At 38.7% G+C, this 21,767-nt stretch overlaps 1 protein-coding gene across 1 annotated transcript in view; it reads right to left on the bottom strand.

Moving 5' to 3' along the window:
* Positions 1 to 21,767, bottom strand: part of PCCA (propionyl-CoA carboxylase subunit alpha) — a 294,043-nt gene that overhangs the window by 51,741 nt on the left and 220,535 nt on the right. Inside the window, exons 20-21 of the mRNA XM_063337025.1 lie at positions 21,037 to 21,135; positions 7,903 to 7,956 (exon numbers count right to left, since the gene is read on the bottom strand). Of these exons, the coding sequence (XP_063193095.1) occupies positions 7,903 to 7,956; positions 21,037 to 21,135 (153 nt within the window). The remainder of the gene's footprint in view (positions 1 to 7,902; positions 7,957 to 21,036; positions 21,136 to 21,767) is intronic.

The raw sequence follows: 21,767 nt of genomic DNA, 5'->3' as shown, positions 1-21,767 counted from the left end.
GAATCAATTAAGAGACTATTGTTGCAACTGTGTAACTGCTGTTCTATAGTGGCAATAACAACCCCACGGGGAGGTCTTTTACTACATTAAAATGCTGTCCTCCACAACTCCATTTGATATTATTAGAAACAGTTATTTGCGTCTTGCTGTCATATTAGTAGCAAAGGCAAATTATGGAAATATGCAGACCAGAATGGTCCCAGTATGAGATCAGGTTTGGTTTTCAGCCTCCAAGGGAACAATTGCTGAAATTCCAAAGTTCCCTAAAGTTCTTTAATGGAACTGATAAATCTATCAGCACAGCATCCATTTAGATTCTAGGTAAGGGTCACATATTTGCATACTTTCCTGCTAAGCTGATACAATTCAACTAGATAAATTATCATATTAAGTTTACCCTCCTGAGTTAAACTGATGGAGTTCAAAATTGTTTTCGATGGTTGTCATTAATCGCTGTTACATCCTAAATGCTCACTTTGAAATCTAATTGTGCTGGTGTACCAAGGGTCATATTAATAGCATTTTTAATGTTAAATCTTTGTAAAACATGTTTATTTTACTGATATTACCACTGAAGCCTAGAAGACTAATGAGAAACAAAGTATATTTATTATCAATAAAAACTTCATTTAAAATTTACATTCAGAGACTTAAATTAACTTTACTAACTTCATAATGCCTTTGTTTCATTAAGATCCCTGTTTAAGCTTCAAAGCCGTATAAATTAATACCTCCTAAACAATTCTTGGGTAAATGCCAAAGTTGCAGCCATCAAAAAGCTGTTTAAAAACATGGGCTACACATATGTTTATTAGCTGGCAGTAGACATCATCTTCAGAAGAAAACACTAGATCTCCACTATGAAGTTAACAGTCTTGATACAGTTAAAAAAAACAACCACCCAACAATACTTCTTTGGCCAAACAAAGCAACTAATAACTATTTCAACATTGGCAAATCTCAGTCTACTGAAAGAAATCGCTTGAGTTACCCTTGAGTAACCTGTCCACTTGTGTTCCAAGAAGTAACAGGCTAACCAACCAAGTTCAGTCCTTGTCATTAAAGCATTAATGAGCTCAATAAGAAAGAAACTTGGCAAATGAAGGATGGAAAATCAGAAATCCTTTTTTTTCCATTTGCTTATTTCCAAGGGATACGGGGCGTAATTTATTGTAAGCAAAGACTATTACACTACAGATAGCACATGCACTACAGAATCCACCGATATGAAGGACGTTAATGGGAATTCTGACCTACTTATGATGTTATCACACATTTTTTCTCTGCAAATTAAAACTTTAATTGAAAACAGAAGAGAAGGCCAAGATTCAAAATGAACAAATAAAATGCAAAACATTAGAATCTAAATGTAATAGCCCATTTCCAGTCTGGTTTTGTAAGAAAGCAAGGCTTGCAATCCAGATTTCTGCCTCTTCATCTCCATCCCCAACTCATTTCATCTAATCATCCCATTTGCACCCACATATACTGTTTTAACCTGCTGATGAATTTCAACCACATTTGAAGAAAAGCTAGGTAAGTCCAACTACCTATAAATATTGTAAGAACCGTAACTGTGTTTCCACAAACCATCTGAAGACCATTGTCTGTGTTAAGGAAACAAGAGACGCAAATCCAGCTGAGGGAAATCTGGCAGCAGCCAGTTGGCCAGCCAACACATTCACACTGGCCATCCAAGAAGCATATATGCAGCTTGACGCCACCACTTCTCGTTCAAGGAGGTCTCAGGCAAAGACTACAAGAAGTAGCACAAGGCACAGAAGCAAAATTCAGGAAGAAATCCAAGCACTTCCTTATTTCTCTTTCCAAAGGAATCCTGAGCAAGATTCCCAAACTAATCTAAGTGATTTTAGGACATGGCTTTTGGTAACACCAGAATGTCTAAATCTCTGAGGTACTTTTGAGAGTCTGCCCCCAATGGACAGCTTTAATATATTCACTGTATTTTCTGCTTTAAAACAAACAAATATATAACAGAATTGAAATGAGAACGGCGTATGTAGCTGTATTGCTGCACCTGATCATCCACACCACGTGAGCTGGAACAACTCTCTCTGCCGAGTCCTAATGATGTCCCAAAGTATCACTACTTTCACAAGTGAAACCCTCGTTGCATGAATTACTCACTTTCTGCAGAATACTGCAGCAGCTTGTAGCCAGTTTCAGGATTCTCACTGCCCACGTTCAAAAGGCACTTGAGGAAATAAATGCTTCCAGAAGCAACTGCATGTTTCTCCTAGTGACTCCTCCTGCACTACTGAAATGCTACTGATGATAGCTCTACCACTAGAAGTTCACAGTGCCTCAAAAAGCTGGTGAAGAGAAAAAAAAAAATAAAAAAAAAAATCTATACAACAGTAGAATTCCCTTTATATCAGCATGGACCCTAATCTTAAGGCTTGTGAGAAGGAAGACTAAAAATGCCATTTAAAAAAAAAAAGACACTAGCTTGCAAAATAAATATTTACGGGACTATATTTATTTTCTCATGGTTAATACTCTACATATTCTAATAAATACAACCTTTGTACCCTCTGCAGGTTTTCAACCAATGTTTGAAAGTCTGCATAAATCTTCAGTATCTAGTTTCTGAAGTGTCACATATAGAAAGAAAAGCAGAAAGAAAGAAAACCTGTTAAGAATGCAATGATTTCTAAGGGTGAAAGAAGCAGGTTGTTAAACATTTGTCATTGTGAGCTAAATCAGACTCATGCAGTCAAAGCTTCCATCTTCACTGCTATTTAATTGGTCTTTGTAAGAATTGCAGAGAGAAAATAAAAAGGAGGAAGCTGTCTGGAAGCTGATGAGATTACATACAGACTGAAAAGTTCCAGGACAATTTGTAAGCCTCACTAATGGGACAGAAAGTTGGAAGTTTGCTGTTGAAGCAAAATCAGACAAGTCATGGCAGGAGGGACCAGGAAGGGGAATAGCGGTGAGAAGTAAAGTTTGTATACTGACCTGTAGCTCCTAGGATTGCCTTAGATACGTAAATGGTGAATATGCAATAAGCCAGGAAGCAAAGGCAAAGATTTTGAGGAATGCCTCTACATAAAGCTCTCCATTTATGACCAACTTCATAAACAAAATACAAAACTAATAACTCTAATTGTGTATGAAATATCCTTTTGCCAGTCTATCTGGAAGTAGCTAAAGAACAATCAAAAAGTCATTGAGTGATCAGTACTATAATAGAACATATACCAATTATGCTAAAAAGTACAGCAAGGGCTTGACAGAGACTAGTTTTCTTAAATTCAGTGTTCTCAACCTGGAGTTTGCAGTTATGGTTGTGGCGGTGGGTCTCAACTATTTTAAATGGGTCTGCAAAAAGGCTGAAGAACAGAAACCATAGCATTAGCAAGCTAATAGTAACCATAAGAGAGCACAAACACCCACTGCAAAGCTTCAAATGTTCGTAAATCAAAGGTGGCAAAAAGCACTGCTATCAGGGATGAGACCGAAGCAATGGAAAAACCTCCAGTGAGAAGGCTGAAGCAAGAAAACGGTGCTAGGAAACTCAGAAGCACCTAAAGATGGCTTGATCCTTAGGCCAGAGCAATTCCACTCTGTTCCACCAGGATTCCCATATCGGGTTCACCACTGAAGGAACATTGTCAAGTAATATGCTGAGCAATATGACTAACATTTGTCACATATATGTTCTTTCATCCTTCCACAGAGGAAACAAATAAAAGTTTTTCTCTATACGCTGCTCTGATGTTAGAGAATAGAAGATCAAAGAAATGGCACAAATGATGAGCACTGAAGTTTTCCACTGTGGCTGGGGAATTCTCACTGTCTGGGACCATCTCATTTGAGGAAAGTGTTCCACTGGGCCAGCAGAGCATCCCTGTCAAGGATGGCCTGCAGCCCAAAGCTGACAATGACGTTACGGATGCAACGGAGCCAGGACACTCACTATCTGAGGATACAGACAGTATTTATCTACAGAGAGGTCATTACACACAGCCTAGAATAAGTTTAATGCTTCCACAATTATCTGTAGTTCTCTGTATACCCGCAGCTTTCTTAGTGTCAAAGGCTGCCTGCCCAGATGTATTTCAATGCTGAAGTCCAGCTGACAGAGGCGTGAATAACCAACAAATGACTGGGGCCACCAGTGGGCCAGCACAAAACGTTCCTCTCACGTAAGAGAACAGAAGGTGGAACAAAGAGACAAGGGACATGACTGAAACTGGAGGCTATCTAGGAAGAGAGGAATGAAGGGTGGACTTTGGTCCTCTGAAAAGACTACTCAAACATAGAGGCTTTTGAATGGCAGAGGCTGAAGCAGAAGCCCTGTGCATAGATCTTAGTATTTTTCTGCAGATTTTTATGTTTATTACAAACCTACATGCAGGAGACAATCCATGGAGGATGGCCTCCTTGTTTCCTGTTACTCTTGCTTTTGGGCACAGTTTTGAACATTTATCTGAAGCACGGATTACTTTGTTTCCTTTTTCTCTGTACAATTTATAGCACAATAAGATTCCTTGGTGTTACAGTAATGCTATTAATAAATGCATTATCTGAACAATTCTAGCTTATAGTAGCAGAATAGCAGGACTCCATCAGCACATGGTATCTAGTCATGTCCACCAGAGAAGAACGACGAGTAAAACCCCATACAGTCTCAATTACAGCAATAACCTGTGATCTGTTCTGAAAATTTAACTAGGACTCAAAACGTTATCATCCCAAGGAAATTAAACCAAACCAGTGTAGTTTCCCATTCACCAACTATTTCTTACAGCTAGAAGTTCCTTGTGCAGAAACATCCTTGTAGATCCTCCAATAGCACAAGTCCTACATCAGATCTGAGACTCATAGTCCTCTACTGAAAAACAATTCAGAGAAAATAAGCTATCTAGTGCCACTACAATTTGAAGATAAATGCTCAAGTAGCAAAGAATTTCTACTTGTGATCAGAAACAAACAAAATTATTATTAAAAATACACATAGACCCTCAAATCACGCTAACAATGTGCACTCAAAGCTCTGATTTCACTGGGGGAAGCAACATGAGTTTTCTTGTTCTCCCCCAAAACAACAGAAATATACTGCTACACTAGCAGAAACACTGGTCCTACTGTCTACATGTTTACTATAATTATGCAGCAGAATTCATATTAAAATATTGTCTTTGTGCTGCAAAGTAGTTTTCTCTGTCCTTCACCTAGCTAGAACCCGGACAGCAAGGATGTTTCTAACAGAGAACATACCTTTCACTTCTCCTCTGAGTGTCAGCTGGCTTCCCGAAGCAGGGGCTTGTGTTTTATCAAAAACCAGTAGCAGAATTGTTTCTAATGTCCAATGTCAAAAAAAAAAAAAATAATCAAGTGAAGCCGTTCATCAAAGCTGATGCCCTCCTGACAAGCCAGGGAGCTGCGCTCCTCATCAGCTGGGTCTAAAAATACGTTCTGATGGACAGGTCAGCGGTGTGTACGCTCAGGAGCGCCACGCTGCCTGCCACCGCTGAAGTGCCATCAACCTTTGTCCCTGTCAAAAGCAACGCAGAATGCTCAAAGCTATCCCTAATGTTTTCTAGTATGAAAAGAGCAGAGTAATAATTCCACAAGCTGTTTATTACATTGATAAAAATATATTATAATAGTAATGAGCAATCAAGAGCTTCTTGCTCCTTAATATTGCTTTCAATCACTTACCATCTTGACTGCACTTCTATGCTAGTAAAGGTTTAGTAAGAGATACGCCATGCTGAGCCCAAAATGCATTTCTAGGACCTTCATTCAAGATTATATTCTTCTGATTGACTGAACTTGTGTATGCGTACACACACACACGTACGCATATATAGACCGTGTATCTATATGTGAAGGCAATTTGTAGGGGAGACCATGGTAAACCCATCCTTCCTCCCTGTTACCTAAGCTGAGGATACTAAATTGAAATCAGAAAAGTGCAAAAATGTTAAAGGAGCAAAGGACAAATTAAATAAAGGAAAGGACGCTGGGGAAAGGAGAAGGGCAGTAGGCTAGAGGAACTGATAGGAACACAGGTGCAGACTCTGGCTTGGATTCTGTGGGAAAACTGGTATCAGAGCAAACCACTGCTTCTCTACCCTGCTCGCTGAAGTTCTCTCTCTGGGTTTGATCAGCAAGACCTGTACATAATTTCTATTAAATAAAAAACGGTGGATAGAGTACTACAGGCTTTTCTTTTTAGTCCTCTTGAGAATTTTAGTTGTAATCACATACTTGATTTCCTAAAATAACTAGGATCCAATAAACTCACATGAGCTAGTCAGGAAGATCTGATATATATTACAATCCATTAGCAGTTTCATCATCAATTTTTTAAAGCTAAAAGCACATCAAAACTGTGTCCTCTTTTGTCTTCTTTTGCTGTTGCACAGGGCCCAGCACAAGAATTCTAGTCTGTAAGTGAGACTCTGAGGCACTTCTAACATGAATATGAAATGTTTTCATATCAAACTTAATAACAAATTTGATTTTCAATGTCACTAAATACACACTTAATCGGAATTCTCTCTGCTACAGCACCCTCTTACAAGGGATCAATTAAAATATTTTCAGTGTTATCTTATCAAGTTGCATTTGTGTTTATATCTTATCTGCTTGGAGTAATTATTTTCTTCTCACACAAAGACTATCAGATCAGTCAGCTGGCAGCAATCTCGCATGTGCAGGATGCAACTCCAGAGCTGAAGCATCATTACGAATACAATAGTGCAGAACAAAACTTTTGTTTTATGTCTTATTTCTAATTGCCACTCTGCTTGATATTGAATAAGACAAATAAATGTATAGGCATATATATAGATATATTTATAGAAGCGAATATATTAGAGGCATTTTACATCTCTAAAAAACAACATGCAAGTCTACAGGTATTCTTGTTAAGTTTACTCTCACTGAGTTATACCTCCCAAAAAAATGGCCTCCTAGGACTTGTAGAAGAACTAATCACAAGTAGAATGAAAGTACTATCATATGTAAACTTAATCTACTCTTGTCCAAAACATACTGTGCACAGAGATGTCAGGACTAAATTCTAAAGGGAACATTCAATTCCTAGGCTTTTCGCTATTAACGTCACTACAGGGAAACCTGTTGGCAGCAAACAAGACAACTTACTTTAGAGGATACTTCAATTTTATTTCATTTTCAGAACTATTTTTACGTGCATAAGGAACTTGGAAAAATTGAATGATTGCATTTTAATCACGCAAATCACAGAATTCGGTGCTGCTTCAATCACATATATGTTTATAAGTATCAATCACCTAACACAAAACTTTAGTTTCTATATGATACATGATTGTTCAAGATAATAGCAGACAAAAAAAATAAATCTATTTTACTGAGTAAACCGTGTCCGACAGTGTAAAATCTGATTAGGATTTTAAACGTACTTCTCTCCAACAAAATAAATCTGGGAGAATCACAAAACATTTTACATTACTGTGCAGTCTTTTCATAAAACAGTTACTGACCTGCCTCTGGGATGTGAGGGTATGTGATTTGGTGAAGCAACAGAGATCAGGAAGTTGAGGTGGTGGGGAAGAGGGGGTTAGAACCCAACGTGGATCAAACCTGAGTGTGTTGCAATAAACTTACAAGTCTTCTACAACCAGTTACTCTTAAATCCCTTGTAAATGAAACAGAGTCAGACTTGAATCAATTGAAGTGTGGAATGCAGATACTGTGCACTGTGCCTTGGAAGTCAGCTTTAGAAATTTGCCCAAATTCAGCTGTTAAGCTCAGAATATTTACACATAATACTAACCTTCACAAATACAAGTGTAAACGTGCTGCCAGTGTCATTTGCCTACTTTCTGTTTACATTATATTCTTTTACAAACATAACTCTTCACAATAGTTATAGATACTTACCACTGTGCCTAGAAACTGAATGCTCGTATCTCCAGAGGCATTCCGAGAAAGCCGCTGAAAAAAACAGATGTAAAAACTGATTAGAAGCTTCTCCGGAATTTGCAGCCATTCCATTTTCTTTCTGTCACATCACTGTAAAGTAATCAAAACTAATCAAGTACACAAAACTACACATAAAGCAGATAAAATATAACAATTTCCTTTAAGAATTTTAGTATTAGAAGACTAAGTCATACTTCAGCTTAGATTTTGGTTTTGTTTCAGTCAACTCGCTAAAATTTATTTCTGAAGAAGAAGGAAAACAAATATGGCCAAGTACAACACAGAACAACCTTGGGCTTGCAGAAAGATGAATGTCGTGAATAATGAGGGTTTTGCCATCTCTAAACATTTGTGATTCTGTATTCCTATTACTCACATTTAGTATTATCTTCATTCTCTCCTAATGAGAGACATTTTAATCTCTCTTTAAAATGCAAACCTTCAATGATGCTACTTTGAAAACTGTAAAAAAAAAAATGACCTTATGAAATGTCTGGTCACCTACTGTGGTTCAGGAGTTGATTGAAGTTATTAAACGGTCTTCAAATATTACATTGTCAGTAAGCCACAAGACAATGCAAAAGAAAATATGTTATTGATTTAACACAGTAGTATCCATAATCTAAATATGCAAAACGCACAAAGAATTCTTTCTTCTTGTGAATCATCTCCTTCAACATGAAAAGTTTTTTCTCCCTTTTTCTTCCTGCTGTTAAAATTACGGCATATATAGACCCAAAATCGGGGCCCTAGTCACAGAACGCAGCCCTAATACTTACACGCTGCCGGGTGTACATATGAGTACCGAAGCACAGATTTGAGAAGGTGAGTATAAGTTGCAAACAGAGAGCTGCATGGAGAACTTCAGCATTTTAAAGACAACAAAACCTAGATAGAGGGCTGCAAATCATCTTGAGAGATCTTCTCATCTAGTACCCCCAGCAGAATCAAAACACACCTGTGTCACTCCCAAACAATGTGTGCCTAACCCATTCTTAAAATCTTTCTATTGCAGAGATTTCACAGTCTCCCTAAGGAATTTATCCCAGTGTTCAGCATCCTTATCATTAGAAAGTTTTTTTCATGATATCTGACTAAACCCTCACTGCAACTGCAGCACATTCGTTCTCCTCTTTTTCATCACAGACAGGAAACACAGATTATTCCCTTTCTTTTTACAGCCACTTACAAGTATGCAAAGAGCCATTATCATGGCTCCCTTAAGTCTTGTCTTCTCTAGAGTAAGTGAGAAAGTGCTATACAACAATAGCTAGATATCCCCAGAAAGAATTTTAATAGTAATAAATTAAATTCTGATCCCTTTTCAGTAATGGTGCATATTCCTCAGCTACACTTTATGAAGTAGTAATTACTACAACCCAAACATGCTTTTTTTTTTTTTTTGACTGAACAGGTCACACACTGACACTGCAATCTGTACAATCATATGAAAACAAAGGACGATGTGCCAAAGCTTGACATACTTCAACAATAATGATTAATGGAATGGAAAATATGGGAAATAAAATTTCATACAAAACCTGACGTTTACTTTTATAAAGGAAACAGGAATATACACTTTTCCCACAGCCTAGGATAAACACAATCAGGTTTTGGAAACCACAAAGAAGAACAAAGTACCGGCTGCCTACAATGAATGAACTGCATGCCAAAACAAACAAGTCCCAACCACTTGATAAGCTGTCAGAAAATGGCAAGCCGAAAAAAATTAAAGGATTTAATTTCTTTTTTTCCTGGAATGCCCTCCACCCTCGTTAGAGTTCTGTCACTTATTGTGCTACCCTTTTGTCCGCTTTCAAGGGTCATTAGAGACCTTTTCATGTCCTAATAAAAATTCCATTTTTTTGGCTAATCTCCCCGTCACACAGAAAAACACAACTTAAAAAACAAAACAAAACACACACACACAAAAAAAATACAGCCCTTTTGTCATTTTCTTTAAAGGCTTTCAAAGTAAAGCCAGGTATTTTGACAACTTGACTTATTTTCCACAACTGAAAACGAAATCATTAAAGTATTTCCTCACACAGATTCTCTTTACTCACAACTAAATCAGATAGCATGGCAATAACGAAGCACTTTTGAAAGTATTTTAATTATTAAGCAATTTAATAAAGACAAATACATAAATCTATGAAGAAGGCACCTTTTAAAGCCATAGTCTCAAGACAAGGCAAAGATGTAAGGAGCCTTTTTCCTGCTCTGACGCTGCTGAAGCGCACTGGTGTCACAGCATGGTAAACTCTCACTGCTCCTGTTTGCTGTGTCCAAAATATAAAGCATTACATTCAGTTTTCGGTAGCATTAAGAGTCAGCATCAGCACTAAAAACCATCTCTTGAATTAACAGCCAGTGAGGAGAAAGAAAAAAAAAAAAAAAAAATAATGGGGAAGGTGAAGAAAACAGTTAACACAGAGGAGAAAAAGAAATTTCCCTTCTGGGTATATTTCAAAAAAACAAAAACAAGAAAGAAAGGTAGAGAAATTCTCCAAGTCATAAAACATATGTTACATCAAGACCAAAAAGAGAACTGCCAGGCTTTTGAGAACCACGTTACAAAAGAAGTCAGCACATTATCATAATTAATGTTTCAAATTACAGTTGTAAATAAATCTCAGCTGTTAGATGTGATTAGATTTTTTGAAGCATATTGAAAGGAGTTATTTCTGTTCCACTGGTGGGCTTGTGTTTCTGGGATTTGTAAATGTAATTGATGTTTTCAAGAAAATGAAAGGACACGGTTAACAATTATTCTTTTATTTTCCACCTCTTTAGAAAAAGGACTAGTCTCCAGTTTCTCTTGTAAAGTTAGATATTTACATATTCTATACCTCATAATAGATGGTTTCGTATTACATGTGATAGCAGGAAAGTAATCAAATAGACGTAACAAAAGAGAATAGCTAATTATATGCATTGTTATTGTTTTCCTAATAAATTGCAAATTGTTTACCAGGAGGTTTGCACCGAAAAGCAAGGGAAGTCTACCATTTGAACAAAGAAAAAACAACACTATTTACCTGCCAATACAGTAAAATTACACTGTTGGCATCAATTACATAACCTCAGACATAACCGATGTTCTTCTGGTTGATTCAACTGATAGAGCTTTAGACTAAATTAATTAGCATAATGTGAGTTAAAAGTTTGGGTTTTTTTCCTTATAAGAAAGTAATACGCTAAAACAAATCTGAAAAAAAAAAGAAATCGCAACTTCAAAAATCCATCTGCAGTCTCAAATCTGTCAAATGGGTGTATTACATAAATATTATATGTATTCTTACACACACAGGTTACAGTATGCTATACTGCATATGCTATGTATATACAAACAAAATGCTTATGCACACATGTAAAAACAGCCAAGTGTATACAGTCATACGAAATGCGTTTGATTTTCCTCCTCTATCTTACGTGTATCCTATACCACAGTCATTTCACAAATAATCGTTTTAATCTGTAAATCCCAGTAAATTACCAGAGGTTAGTGTGATACAACTTTAAATTCTTCTGCTTTGCCACAGAAAATTATTTCCACTTAGTTGGGTATCAATGATCTATTCATCATAAGATGCAGTAGGGTTACAATCAGCTTTACATTAAGCCAGCCGTGGATGAGCACTTGCAGATAAAAATGATAACAACCTTTACATGAAGAAGGATAAAGAAGCTCAGTCAAACATAAAATATGTATTATTGAAAGAGATTCTAAACCGACATAGGCATTATTAGGCAACAACAAGACCTCAGAGTATTTTCCACAAATCTTCTGGTATCTCGGACTCTCCAGGCTACCGGAGGGGAGCAGCTGCAGGGAAGGAATGATACCAAAACAAAGCAACTCCAACAGACCAAAAGCAATTTTTTTTTTTTTTGCTCTGCTTCCAAATGAAAAAGTAATGTGTCAGGTCAAAATGAACACGAACTGGCAAAGGAAATCATACATATACGAGCTTCCCAAACACATTTATCTTGAACTACTATATACCACCTTTATTTGTTGAAACTAAAACTGGAGACCATTTGTTGCAGAAAACGTACAGATTGTCAGTTAGCCAATGTTTTTTGCAACTTTTTCAAGCCACGGCACGACTACATTAACAGTCGGACAACACATCAGACCATACAGAATAAAACCAAAACAAAACAAGCCCAGAAAAAACACTGATAAGTATCCAAGATCATTACAGAAGACTATAGATAAAATATTGAGTGAAACACTGTGTGGTTTCCCAGCACTGCGCTGTTTTTAAGAATGCAGAAGTTCTTGCAGCCCCTATTGCTTCATCTCAACTGCTCACTACCAGAAATATTGAGAACATCTTATGCCACGGATTTCAAATGGAGTGCGCTATCCACTTCTTGGCCAATATTTATAAATTCTTGAAAACTCAACTTAGCAAAATATAGGCCACAATCATCCCCAGACCGATTTAATTAAGAAACAAATTATTCCCACAATAGGGAAGTCAGGGGGAAAAAAACACCAGTATTTTCTTTTGTAATGTTATAGCAAGTTCATCCGCTAGTACCTCATCTATGAGGTTTTGTGTATGTGAGGGTGCTTGGACATCTGGAAAGCTCCATCATCCACCTAGATCACTCCCATAGAATGGTTCGGGTTGGAAGGGAGCTTAAAGACCATCTAGTTCCAAACCCCCTGGCCCTGGGCAGGGACACCTCCCACTAGACCAGGCTGCTCAAAGCCCCATCCAGCCTGGCCTTGAACACGATGGGGCAGCCACAGCTTCTCTGGGCAACCTGTTCCAAGTAAGTAGCTGTGAAACCAAGATCATCTTGTCAAAAATGTGACGATTGGTTTGGCTTTATCAGTATCTTTTTCCCTCTCCTCCTAGAACCTTTGGAGAAAGTAGAACTTCATTTTAGCACCCCATTTCCACTGTGCAAAATCCCAGTCAGGGATGTGATCCCAGACTAGCAGTGTTACCAAACTTTCCTGTATGTTGCAGACTGTCTACATTGCGCTATATGTTCAGACTTGTGCAGCCTCACAAGCCTTCCCACTTAAGGGACCACTCTTCTTTTGTCACAATTTAGTGTTCTCCGGTGGTGGTGTCATCATTTCCTCCCTTTGGCACATTAAACTACAGATGGAAACTTAGCTCAATTTTGAGTGCTGCTCTGCCTTTAGCCACTATCAGTTTGAGATCATACTTAATAGTAAATGAAGCCTCAGATAGCCATTCTTCCTCAGGGCACGTCCACGTTTTCCAGGTTCTTACAAGGGCAGCAGTCACCCAGTGGGGAACAAGACAATCAAGTCCTGCTGTGTATGAAGCATTTTGACATGTGAAAGATGTCTAAGACTGGCATAAATGGTACCGTGCTGAAGTAGTCTCTTCCATTAAAAGGGATCCTGCCAGGATGCTGAGATACTGGCCTCTCCTGACACCTGTTGCAAGCCACCTCGGTCCTTTTCCAGGGACTAAATGGAATCTATTCCCAAACTGTACAAATATGGATGTTAAACATAGCATGAATGGCTTACAGGGCATCAATCCACACAGATAAAGGTGCAGGTGCAGTTTCTAACAGGCTGAGGCACCACATTACCACTTTTAAAAGAAGAATCATCCTCTTAATGCCTGGGGTTTAATTACAGTAGATGCCTTAGGAATTTCTGTCCCCCCATAAACAGCAAAATGGAAACACAGACCCTTTCCCAGTATTTCTTCACACGATATCCAGTGTTAGAATCACAGAATGGTTCGGGTTGGAAGGGACCTCAAAGACCATCTAGTTCCAACCCCCTGCCGTGGGCAGGGACACCTCCCACTAGACCAGGCTGCTCAAAGCCCCATCCAACCTGACATTAGCACATGTTAATGTCACTTGTTACTTCTTTTTGCCAAGCTTTAGACATGCAAATGTTTAGTAATAATACCACTGCAGTATTGCTATTTTATATAGAGAGAGCACTTTCCAAGCATGTCCATGTTCTCCTTTGTCACCTTGAGGTAGGCAGGTGTTATAAAGCAATGTATGAGAGGCTCTAAAACAAAACACCCAAAAAAAAGCACCAAAAAAAAAAACAACACAGGAAAGACTGTTTATTTGATGTTGGTAAAGAATGAATCCAAAAGACATTTACTCCAGCCCAACATTTCCAGCTATTTACAATTATTTACAATAGTGAAGAATTTAGTCCTCCCTCTGAACATCTAATTTTTTGTTGTTATTAAGTTAAAACACAAAATGACTAAAACTTTTAGAAATTTTACTCTTGTTTTGATGTGCTGTAATGTTTTGCTCTTATAGGGGGACAGTGTGCAGGTAATACGCTGCCACGTGATTCTAGATCTGACAATGTTTATGACCGCCCTGAGACAGATTCTTTGCAGAATCCGTAGTCCTTTCTCACTCTTTGACGTCCCTCCTTTTCCTTCTCCTTTGCTTTGCAAATGTGTTACCGTGCTGAAGAGAACCATTCCTTGTCTTTCAAGATTTAGATACCGTAAAATCACGACATCTGTCAACAAATGAATACGATGCTTTGGTCTTTGGACACATACAGAATCCTTATAGTTATTCATCCTGAATATCGTCTGCCATTAAAATTTATAGCTGCTTCGGAAAAGTATATGGCATAAGATACTGTGACAACTAACATTATTTCCTTAACCCCTTGAGTACACAGGATATTACTATTCCCATTAGGTTAAAGAAAGGGAAAAGTATGTCTTTTGTACACAGAGCTTTATTGTGGGAGACCTCTCTCTGAAAAGTGGACAATAAATTCCAGAGGGATTGATTTGGCATAGCAGTTGATCACTCCATTCCCTTCCCGGATGAAAAAAAAGTAAATATTTATTCTCACGAAGAAATCAGTAAGGGTGGTGGTATGTGCTTTTTACTTCATATCCCCTGATCATTTTTGGAGTTTCAAGGCCAAGCTCCTTTTTCTCAGATGACTGTGGCTGGATGAGCAAATGGGAAAACATGGGCAGCCTGTGTTTCTACATTGCTAAAAAAAGGAGGGTCACGGAGTGATGCCTGGTTGCAAAGCCAAATGGCCAATGGACTATCTCAGTCCCTCCGCTTAGGTCTACACAGCACAGCATAAACCTGTACCAGATTTGTCCGGATCAGCCACAACTGCAACAGGCTGATCCAAAGCCAAGGAGTGAGCTACCAATTAATCAATACGGGCCATGAGGAATCAATCCAGTGCTGGGGCTCACACTCTGCCTTTTCTTTACCCAACAGTACAGCTATTTGGATACAGTATATCCAAATGCCTGCCCCTGTTTGCAAATCCCCTCTTCTAGAGACAACCTAGCAAAAATAATTCTGCAGTCACGGGTAAACGACAACAGCAGAGCACGTGCAGTAATTGCACAGCACTAAACAGACTGCCGAGAAGTAGTCACGTACGCTGCTCACTAAAGCTTCCCAAAATGGGAAGGAAAATGGGTGTGCTGAAGTAATGGTACTTTAAATCAAAAAACCTATATATCATTATCACAGATTACATCTGAGATCTCTAAACAGTAAAAATATATATATATATATTAAAATAGGTAATTTTTCTAAAAAACAATTACACATTTGAAAAAAGTCTCCACAGTGTTGAAGGAAATGAATACTTGGGCATAGGCTTTGTTCTCCTGTCAGACATTTCCCAGAATGGCAGACATTTCCCAGAAACAAAGGCTTCATAACCTACATCATTTTAGTTTTTTCTGTTATTATAAACCAAAATAATAGTAAAAAGAAACATTGTATCACAGAAGCACTTATATTTGTCATACCCCAGGATGTGGAATATACTCCTCCTGCTGCAATTGTTGATGCAATAAATAAATTACATGAAAAATAATAAGCGATGCCATCACGGCATTCCCTGTGACACTGTAAGTAGAGAAAACTCCACTGATAAAGCTTCATCTATTTCATTCACAAAAAACACTTGAAGCTTGAGACTGATGATTTCAGCTTTACAGGATCATGTTCTTGTTTAGTAACTCCATTACTCTCTTAATTACACCTTGCTGTGACCGATAAAGACCTTTTTACCGTAGAGTTTGGGATGTCCAACAGCCGCAGAACAGTTAGGCTGGAAGGGGGACCTCTGGAAATCAGGTAGCCCCATTCCCTGTTCAAAGCAAGGTGTTCCGGTTTGAGGTAAAACAGAACCAATGTTCTGTTCAGTGATTTTACTGTTTAGCCAAGCATCTTCTAACTAACTGAACTCTCTGAAATTAACAGCATATTTTCAAGACTGTACCCATTCCCACAGCGATAAGACATGATTATTTCTAATTAATGCAGAGAGTCTCTTGCTTATACTTATTGCTATAACTACCAAGGCCAGCTAACTTTATTTGCCCCATTGGAGGGCTGGAAGCGGAAAACCATAGAGGGGTCGCACCTGCGGTGAGGAGCGGACAGGACAGGTGACCCAAAACTGACCAACAGGTTATTCCATCCCATCTGCCCCATGCTCAGTACAAAGCTGAGGGATCTAAGGGTCAGTGTCTTTTCTTCAATGGCTGGTGTCTGAGGAGGAATCCGTCTGCTTGTCTGCCTTTCATCCCTATCCATGCATTCCTGACTCCAGATCCGAAATCCAATTCCCATTCATCGCTGAGTCCAGTCTGGGACTTCCCCAGTGCCTGACGGTGACATGATCATCATCCTGGGAGCTTGATACGGTTTTATATATCTTGTATAAATTTCTTTTTTTATTATTATTTTATTAATATCTTCATTAAAGTAGTTTAGTTTCTTCTAAACTCATAAGTCTCTTTCTCCCTCCTCTCTTTGGAGAGAGAGGTGGGGAAGAACATCTGGTGTTCATTTCAGTGGCCAGTCCGGCCTAAACCATGACACAAGGCTAACATCAAAGTAATACTGAGCTGCTCAGGACCTTGTCCAATTGAGTTCTGTCTACGTCCTACAGAGCTTCAGTTCAGCAGAGACTAATCCTCTGAAAACCAGGAAATATAAAGAGAAGGCATCACCAGTGCCATTGTTAAATTGCTTTGCTGAAGCTGCCAAAAGCCTCCAAGAGTTCTCTAGGCAGAATACCTGCACTACATTTAGAGGGTGGGAGGTTTCATTACAGCAAACCAGCAGACCTGGGAAACCAGTGTGAGCCCACAATATGCCGGTGGAAAGGCTGGGTGCATATGATACGATGAAGAGGTACAACTGTTGGCAAAAGATGGTGACAAATAATTTATTCTGGCTCAGAATCCTTTTGCTACAGGGAACTGTCTACAAGTAAATGGTATATAAGGATGGGTTGAGAGTTTGATGATGGGATAAATGAAAGAGCATTTAACAGCACTAAGGAGTTGTAAAATTTGTCGATGTGGTGTTGCCATAGAGCAGACTCAGAATTTGAATGGTCGGTGAGGTGGGTTTTGAGAACTTGCCCAAACATAAGTACTGCCAAACCAAAGAGGGTTTGAGGATGTCCTACAAGCATTTTTTTCTTGGGCAACCTGCTCTCCCTGCAGATACCTGATCTTCCTGCACAGCACCCTAGCAGAAGGCACCTACTTGCAACCTGACTGTAGTAAGGACAGACTTGCAGTTAGGTTCACGTCTATCTGCTGGACTTCATGGATTTATCTCCAGGTCCGCTTAGATTCTGGTTCACATGAAATAAAAGGAGATGTTCAGCTCTATGGAAAAAGCAGCTTATTCCCTTCTGTCTTTCCACCCTCTTCTCAGTTCATACACACGGGGAGAAAGAAGAGATGACATAGATGACAACTTCTACAGCCACAGGGCTCACTGAAATCCAGCTTGCTTGTACCTGGCAGCAGAGGCAGAGGGATAAAAATGCCTTCATTGTCCCAAAATATGTCTGCTGCCTTTCTTCCAATTGTCATTACACTTTCCAGGACACCATTCTGAATGACCACTCTCCCTTCCAGTTTCCACAACTCAACCAGCCTCCTCTTTTCTACTCGCTCTTCACAGAAATCATTAAGAACCTAATTTATCTGTTTATTTTTACACTAAATATTGCCTGAAAGGCTATACCATATTCAAATAATGTATTTTAAATATGTATTTTCAATTACGTAACAGCCAATCCCTCCAAATCTGAAGCCTCAGGAAGATGTATTGTAACCACATGCCTATAGTTACTCTCTGATTTTCAGCAAAGGCAGATTCCAAAAACACAATAACTAGGTGTAAATCAGATTGAGCCAATAACAGCTTTGGAAGCAGGCAGGGGAAACCATTTTGGCAAAGTATTTCTGCACACAAAAGTTTAATTTCCTTGGTAAACAAAATCCTACACTTCACAATGCGTTAAATTCAGCCTCCCCAAATGAGAGGTAGAGTCTAGTCAAAAGTGGGGAAAATGCTGAGAAACTGGGATCAGCTGAGGAATTACTGAAAACAGTAACAACAAAACACCATGATGGAATCTGCATAGTTCAAGAAATGCTACGGGGTCTGCCCACACCCTCATTCCCAGAGACTGTGTCATAGAAGTCTCTTGCTCAAATGATCCCAAGTTTTCATCAGTTCGTCACCTTCTGTAGCACCCTACGGATTTCACAGTAATCCAAAGCAGCACAAAGATTTCGGAGCGCTTACGCTGCAGCCAAACGGACCTGCAGAATACCCCAGGGTTTTGGTCCCTCTATCATCTGGGGACCTGGCCAGGCACTCCGCAGCGCCCATCTGCTGCACACAGATGGGCTTCCTCGCAAAGGAAACAAAAGCAGGAGGGAGGGAGGGAGGGAGGGGGCTGCCACACATCCTAGTTGTGCCCTGATATGCCCTAGACAGACTGTGACCAGGGCACATACCTCTCCTCCGGCACTCAGATGTATTCCCAGGTCCTGTAGTCTAGAAATAGTCTTGAAAAACCTGGTCTTAACTCTGTGGCAGAGTTGGTGCTCTGCTTTGCTCTAACACACATCGAGCCCTCAGCAGAAGAGCGGAAATACAGGAGCATGCTTAATTACTCATTTTTAAATGTGCGACAGATATGCAACAATTTGAATGTCTAGACTATAATTTACATAAATACATCTTAAACCAAACGATTTTAAAATTATTTATTTCCTGCTTCTATGCTTAAGTGCTTTGCTGGATTGGGGCCAGACTGCAGGATCGAGCCGAAGGTGCATAAATCAAACCTTCAAAGAAATATAATGTTCACAAAGACTGTATTTGGTTGAGCAAATTTAGAAGAATGAAACCAACTATGAAGAGAAATTAGATTGGCTGAAAATTAATAAAGCACAGCTGGAATTATTCGATTCATCCATATTTGTTGCTTAAATGGCTCTAGGGCTAAGTCTTGCTGAAAGAAGATACTTCAAGACTCAGGGGTCAATTGCTTTTGGAGACAAATTGACCTACAGGAATACACTTGTCTAATTTGGTTCTTGCAGTGGGGCAAGTCTACAGAAATACATAACCAAGAAACCAATTTAGATTCCAGTGAGTGGATATCAGAGGTCAAGTTTAAGGTTCCCATAAATTTACATACATACACTAAAAGATTAATAACTTTTCAAGCTACTGGGTTTCTTCGCTAAAAGCAAAGACTTATAGATACCGTCTGAGAAAGAAACAACATATGTGCTTCTTCCACATTCTGTTGGATAGATACCACGCAGCCAGCTCGCTGCTTGTTGCTGTGGCTAGTCCTGCAGTATTTCATACAATTTGGTCCTACTCAGGGAGTGCAAGTAACACTATTGCTGGCTCAGCTCCTAGAAGAAAGCATGTTCAGATCTGACCATCGTTAATTTTGAAACTAATTTTTATGTGCCAGTTCAAATATTACCCTTTTAGTTAACATAGTCTTACTACTATTAGTTAGAGACCTGCAGTTATATAGTTATTATATACTTTGCAATGAGGCCACCTGAACATGGTCATCCGTTCTAAATGTAATGCTTTTCTTCTAGACAGATTTTATATGTTCACAAATCGGTATTGTTTCCTACTCAAAATTAGGAAATCCCTTTATAAAATAGCAACACAATGGACCAGTATTAAAAGAGAAAAATATACTTTAGAATACAAAATTATTTTAGGTATACATAAGCCCTGAAGCTGGCATTAACCCCCCAAGAAATCTACAAAACTTAAGTCCAGAATTTACTTGGGCATGTCATGAAAATTTTACTCTCAGTCAATATTATCCTTGAAAGATAAAAAATATGGTATCTTCAAGTTGCGGTCTTTTAAGTTCAGTCACAGCAAAAATAACATTTCCTTTTGGATAATTTACCAGGGGTGAAAATGAAAAAATGGATTCACATATTTCACTGTAAATGATCATAAATCTGACCACTGACAAATGTATACAAAATAAACTGATAATACTGTATGTAGATAAATACTTCTAAAAACTCAAAAAGTTTGGGGTTTTTTTTGTTTCCTTTCACTACTTCCAGGATCAATAAATATTGATAAATGAATGATTTCTCAACAAGTATGTAAACCCTGACTGGCATTGCCTTCAGAAAATTTTCATGGCAGGTAAAGGCACACCCTTTTGTTCGGAGTTGTTTTCAAACACATTAGTGGTCAGAAGGAAACAACGTACATCTTTTTAGACATCTCTTCTTAGAACCACATAGGTTTGGGATGTTTTCTACATTTGCAGGACAGATCCACTGTCCTGCAACTTTCCATCTACAAAGGCCCAAAAGTGGAAAAACCATGCAATCCAAACATGAGGAAGAGAATAGTTTTACTGCAGGACCTCGCCTTTTTGTAAACCGTCATCTGTTCTTTATTTCTTAAGTGATTAAGAAACTATCTCCTCACGGCCATTAAGGAAAGGGATCCTAGAAACTGGGGTAAATTTCTGGCTAAAATATGCATCAACTTCTCTTTAAATGAATGATGTACAAAACTCCAGATGAGTAAATCTGAGAGAAGTTGACTCCACGGAAGCTCTGGATGTATTTCTACTTTAAGTAGAAAGATTATGTTATTTGCACAACACCACGTAATTTTTATGATGCAGCAAGTGTAGACCCCAGGTATCAATATTATTTGAATGCCCAAAGGCTTCTGGTTATCTCAGCTCTACAAATGAAGCGTTGGGGGATTTACCTGTATAGTCCTCTGAGTGCCATCAATGGTGACAGACAACAAGGGTGAAGCCAGGTTCCACTCGCTGGTCACGTTTAGTTTCATCCCATCAACTTCCACCTGTTGTGACACCAAACAAGGCTGTTACTATGAAGACAGACAGAAAACTGATCTCAAGTTCATTACTGCATACAAAGCAGCAACCATTTTAAAACAGATGGCTCCCAAACAACCTGTCATGTTTACTGCTTCTGCCATAAAAGACAGGGTCCAACAACAGAGTCTTCCAGCTATCTCTGGGGAGAGGTGAAGGACCTGTGAACAGCTGCCTCCGAGTAGCAAGGTTTCAAGTGATTTCCAGCAAGTAACAAACAGCCATCCAACTTTTAAACCTATCTGGACATGCTACATTTACTGCAATTAGACAAGTAATGCATATAAATTCCAGTGACACCTTGCAACCCACACAACAGGGCTTGCATATAATATTCTCTCCAAGGACCAAGGAAGAACTTTTCCTACGCTTCTAATGAAGGGTTTTGCATTGTTATCTTAATTAATATGAGGCGGTAATTAATTCTTCAGTGTTTTGCCTCAAAAGTCCAGAAAAACTTCGCAAATTCTGTCATGTTTTCTTCCAATATACAGCTGATCAGAGGAATACAGTTCCTGACTTGAATGCCAATAGGTTTACCCAGAAAGATTTTTTTTTTAAAAATCATCCCATAATCTTTATACAAAAATATTTTTAC

Source organism: Chroicocephalus ridibundus, chromosome 1 (assembly GCF_963924245.1).
Source record: "Chroicocephalus ridibundus chromosome 1, bChrRid1.1, whole genome shotgun sequence".
In the NCBI taxonomy this organism is placed as follows: Eukaryota; Metazoa; Chordata; class Aves; order Charadriiformes; family Laridae; genus Chroicocephalus; species Chroicocephalus ridibundus.
This window is presented reverse-complemented; position numbering and strand designations above follow the sequence as displayed.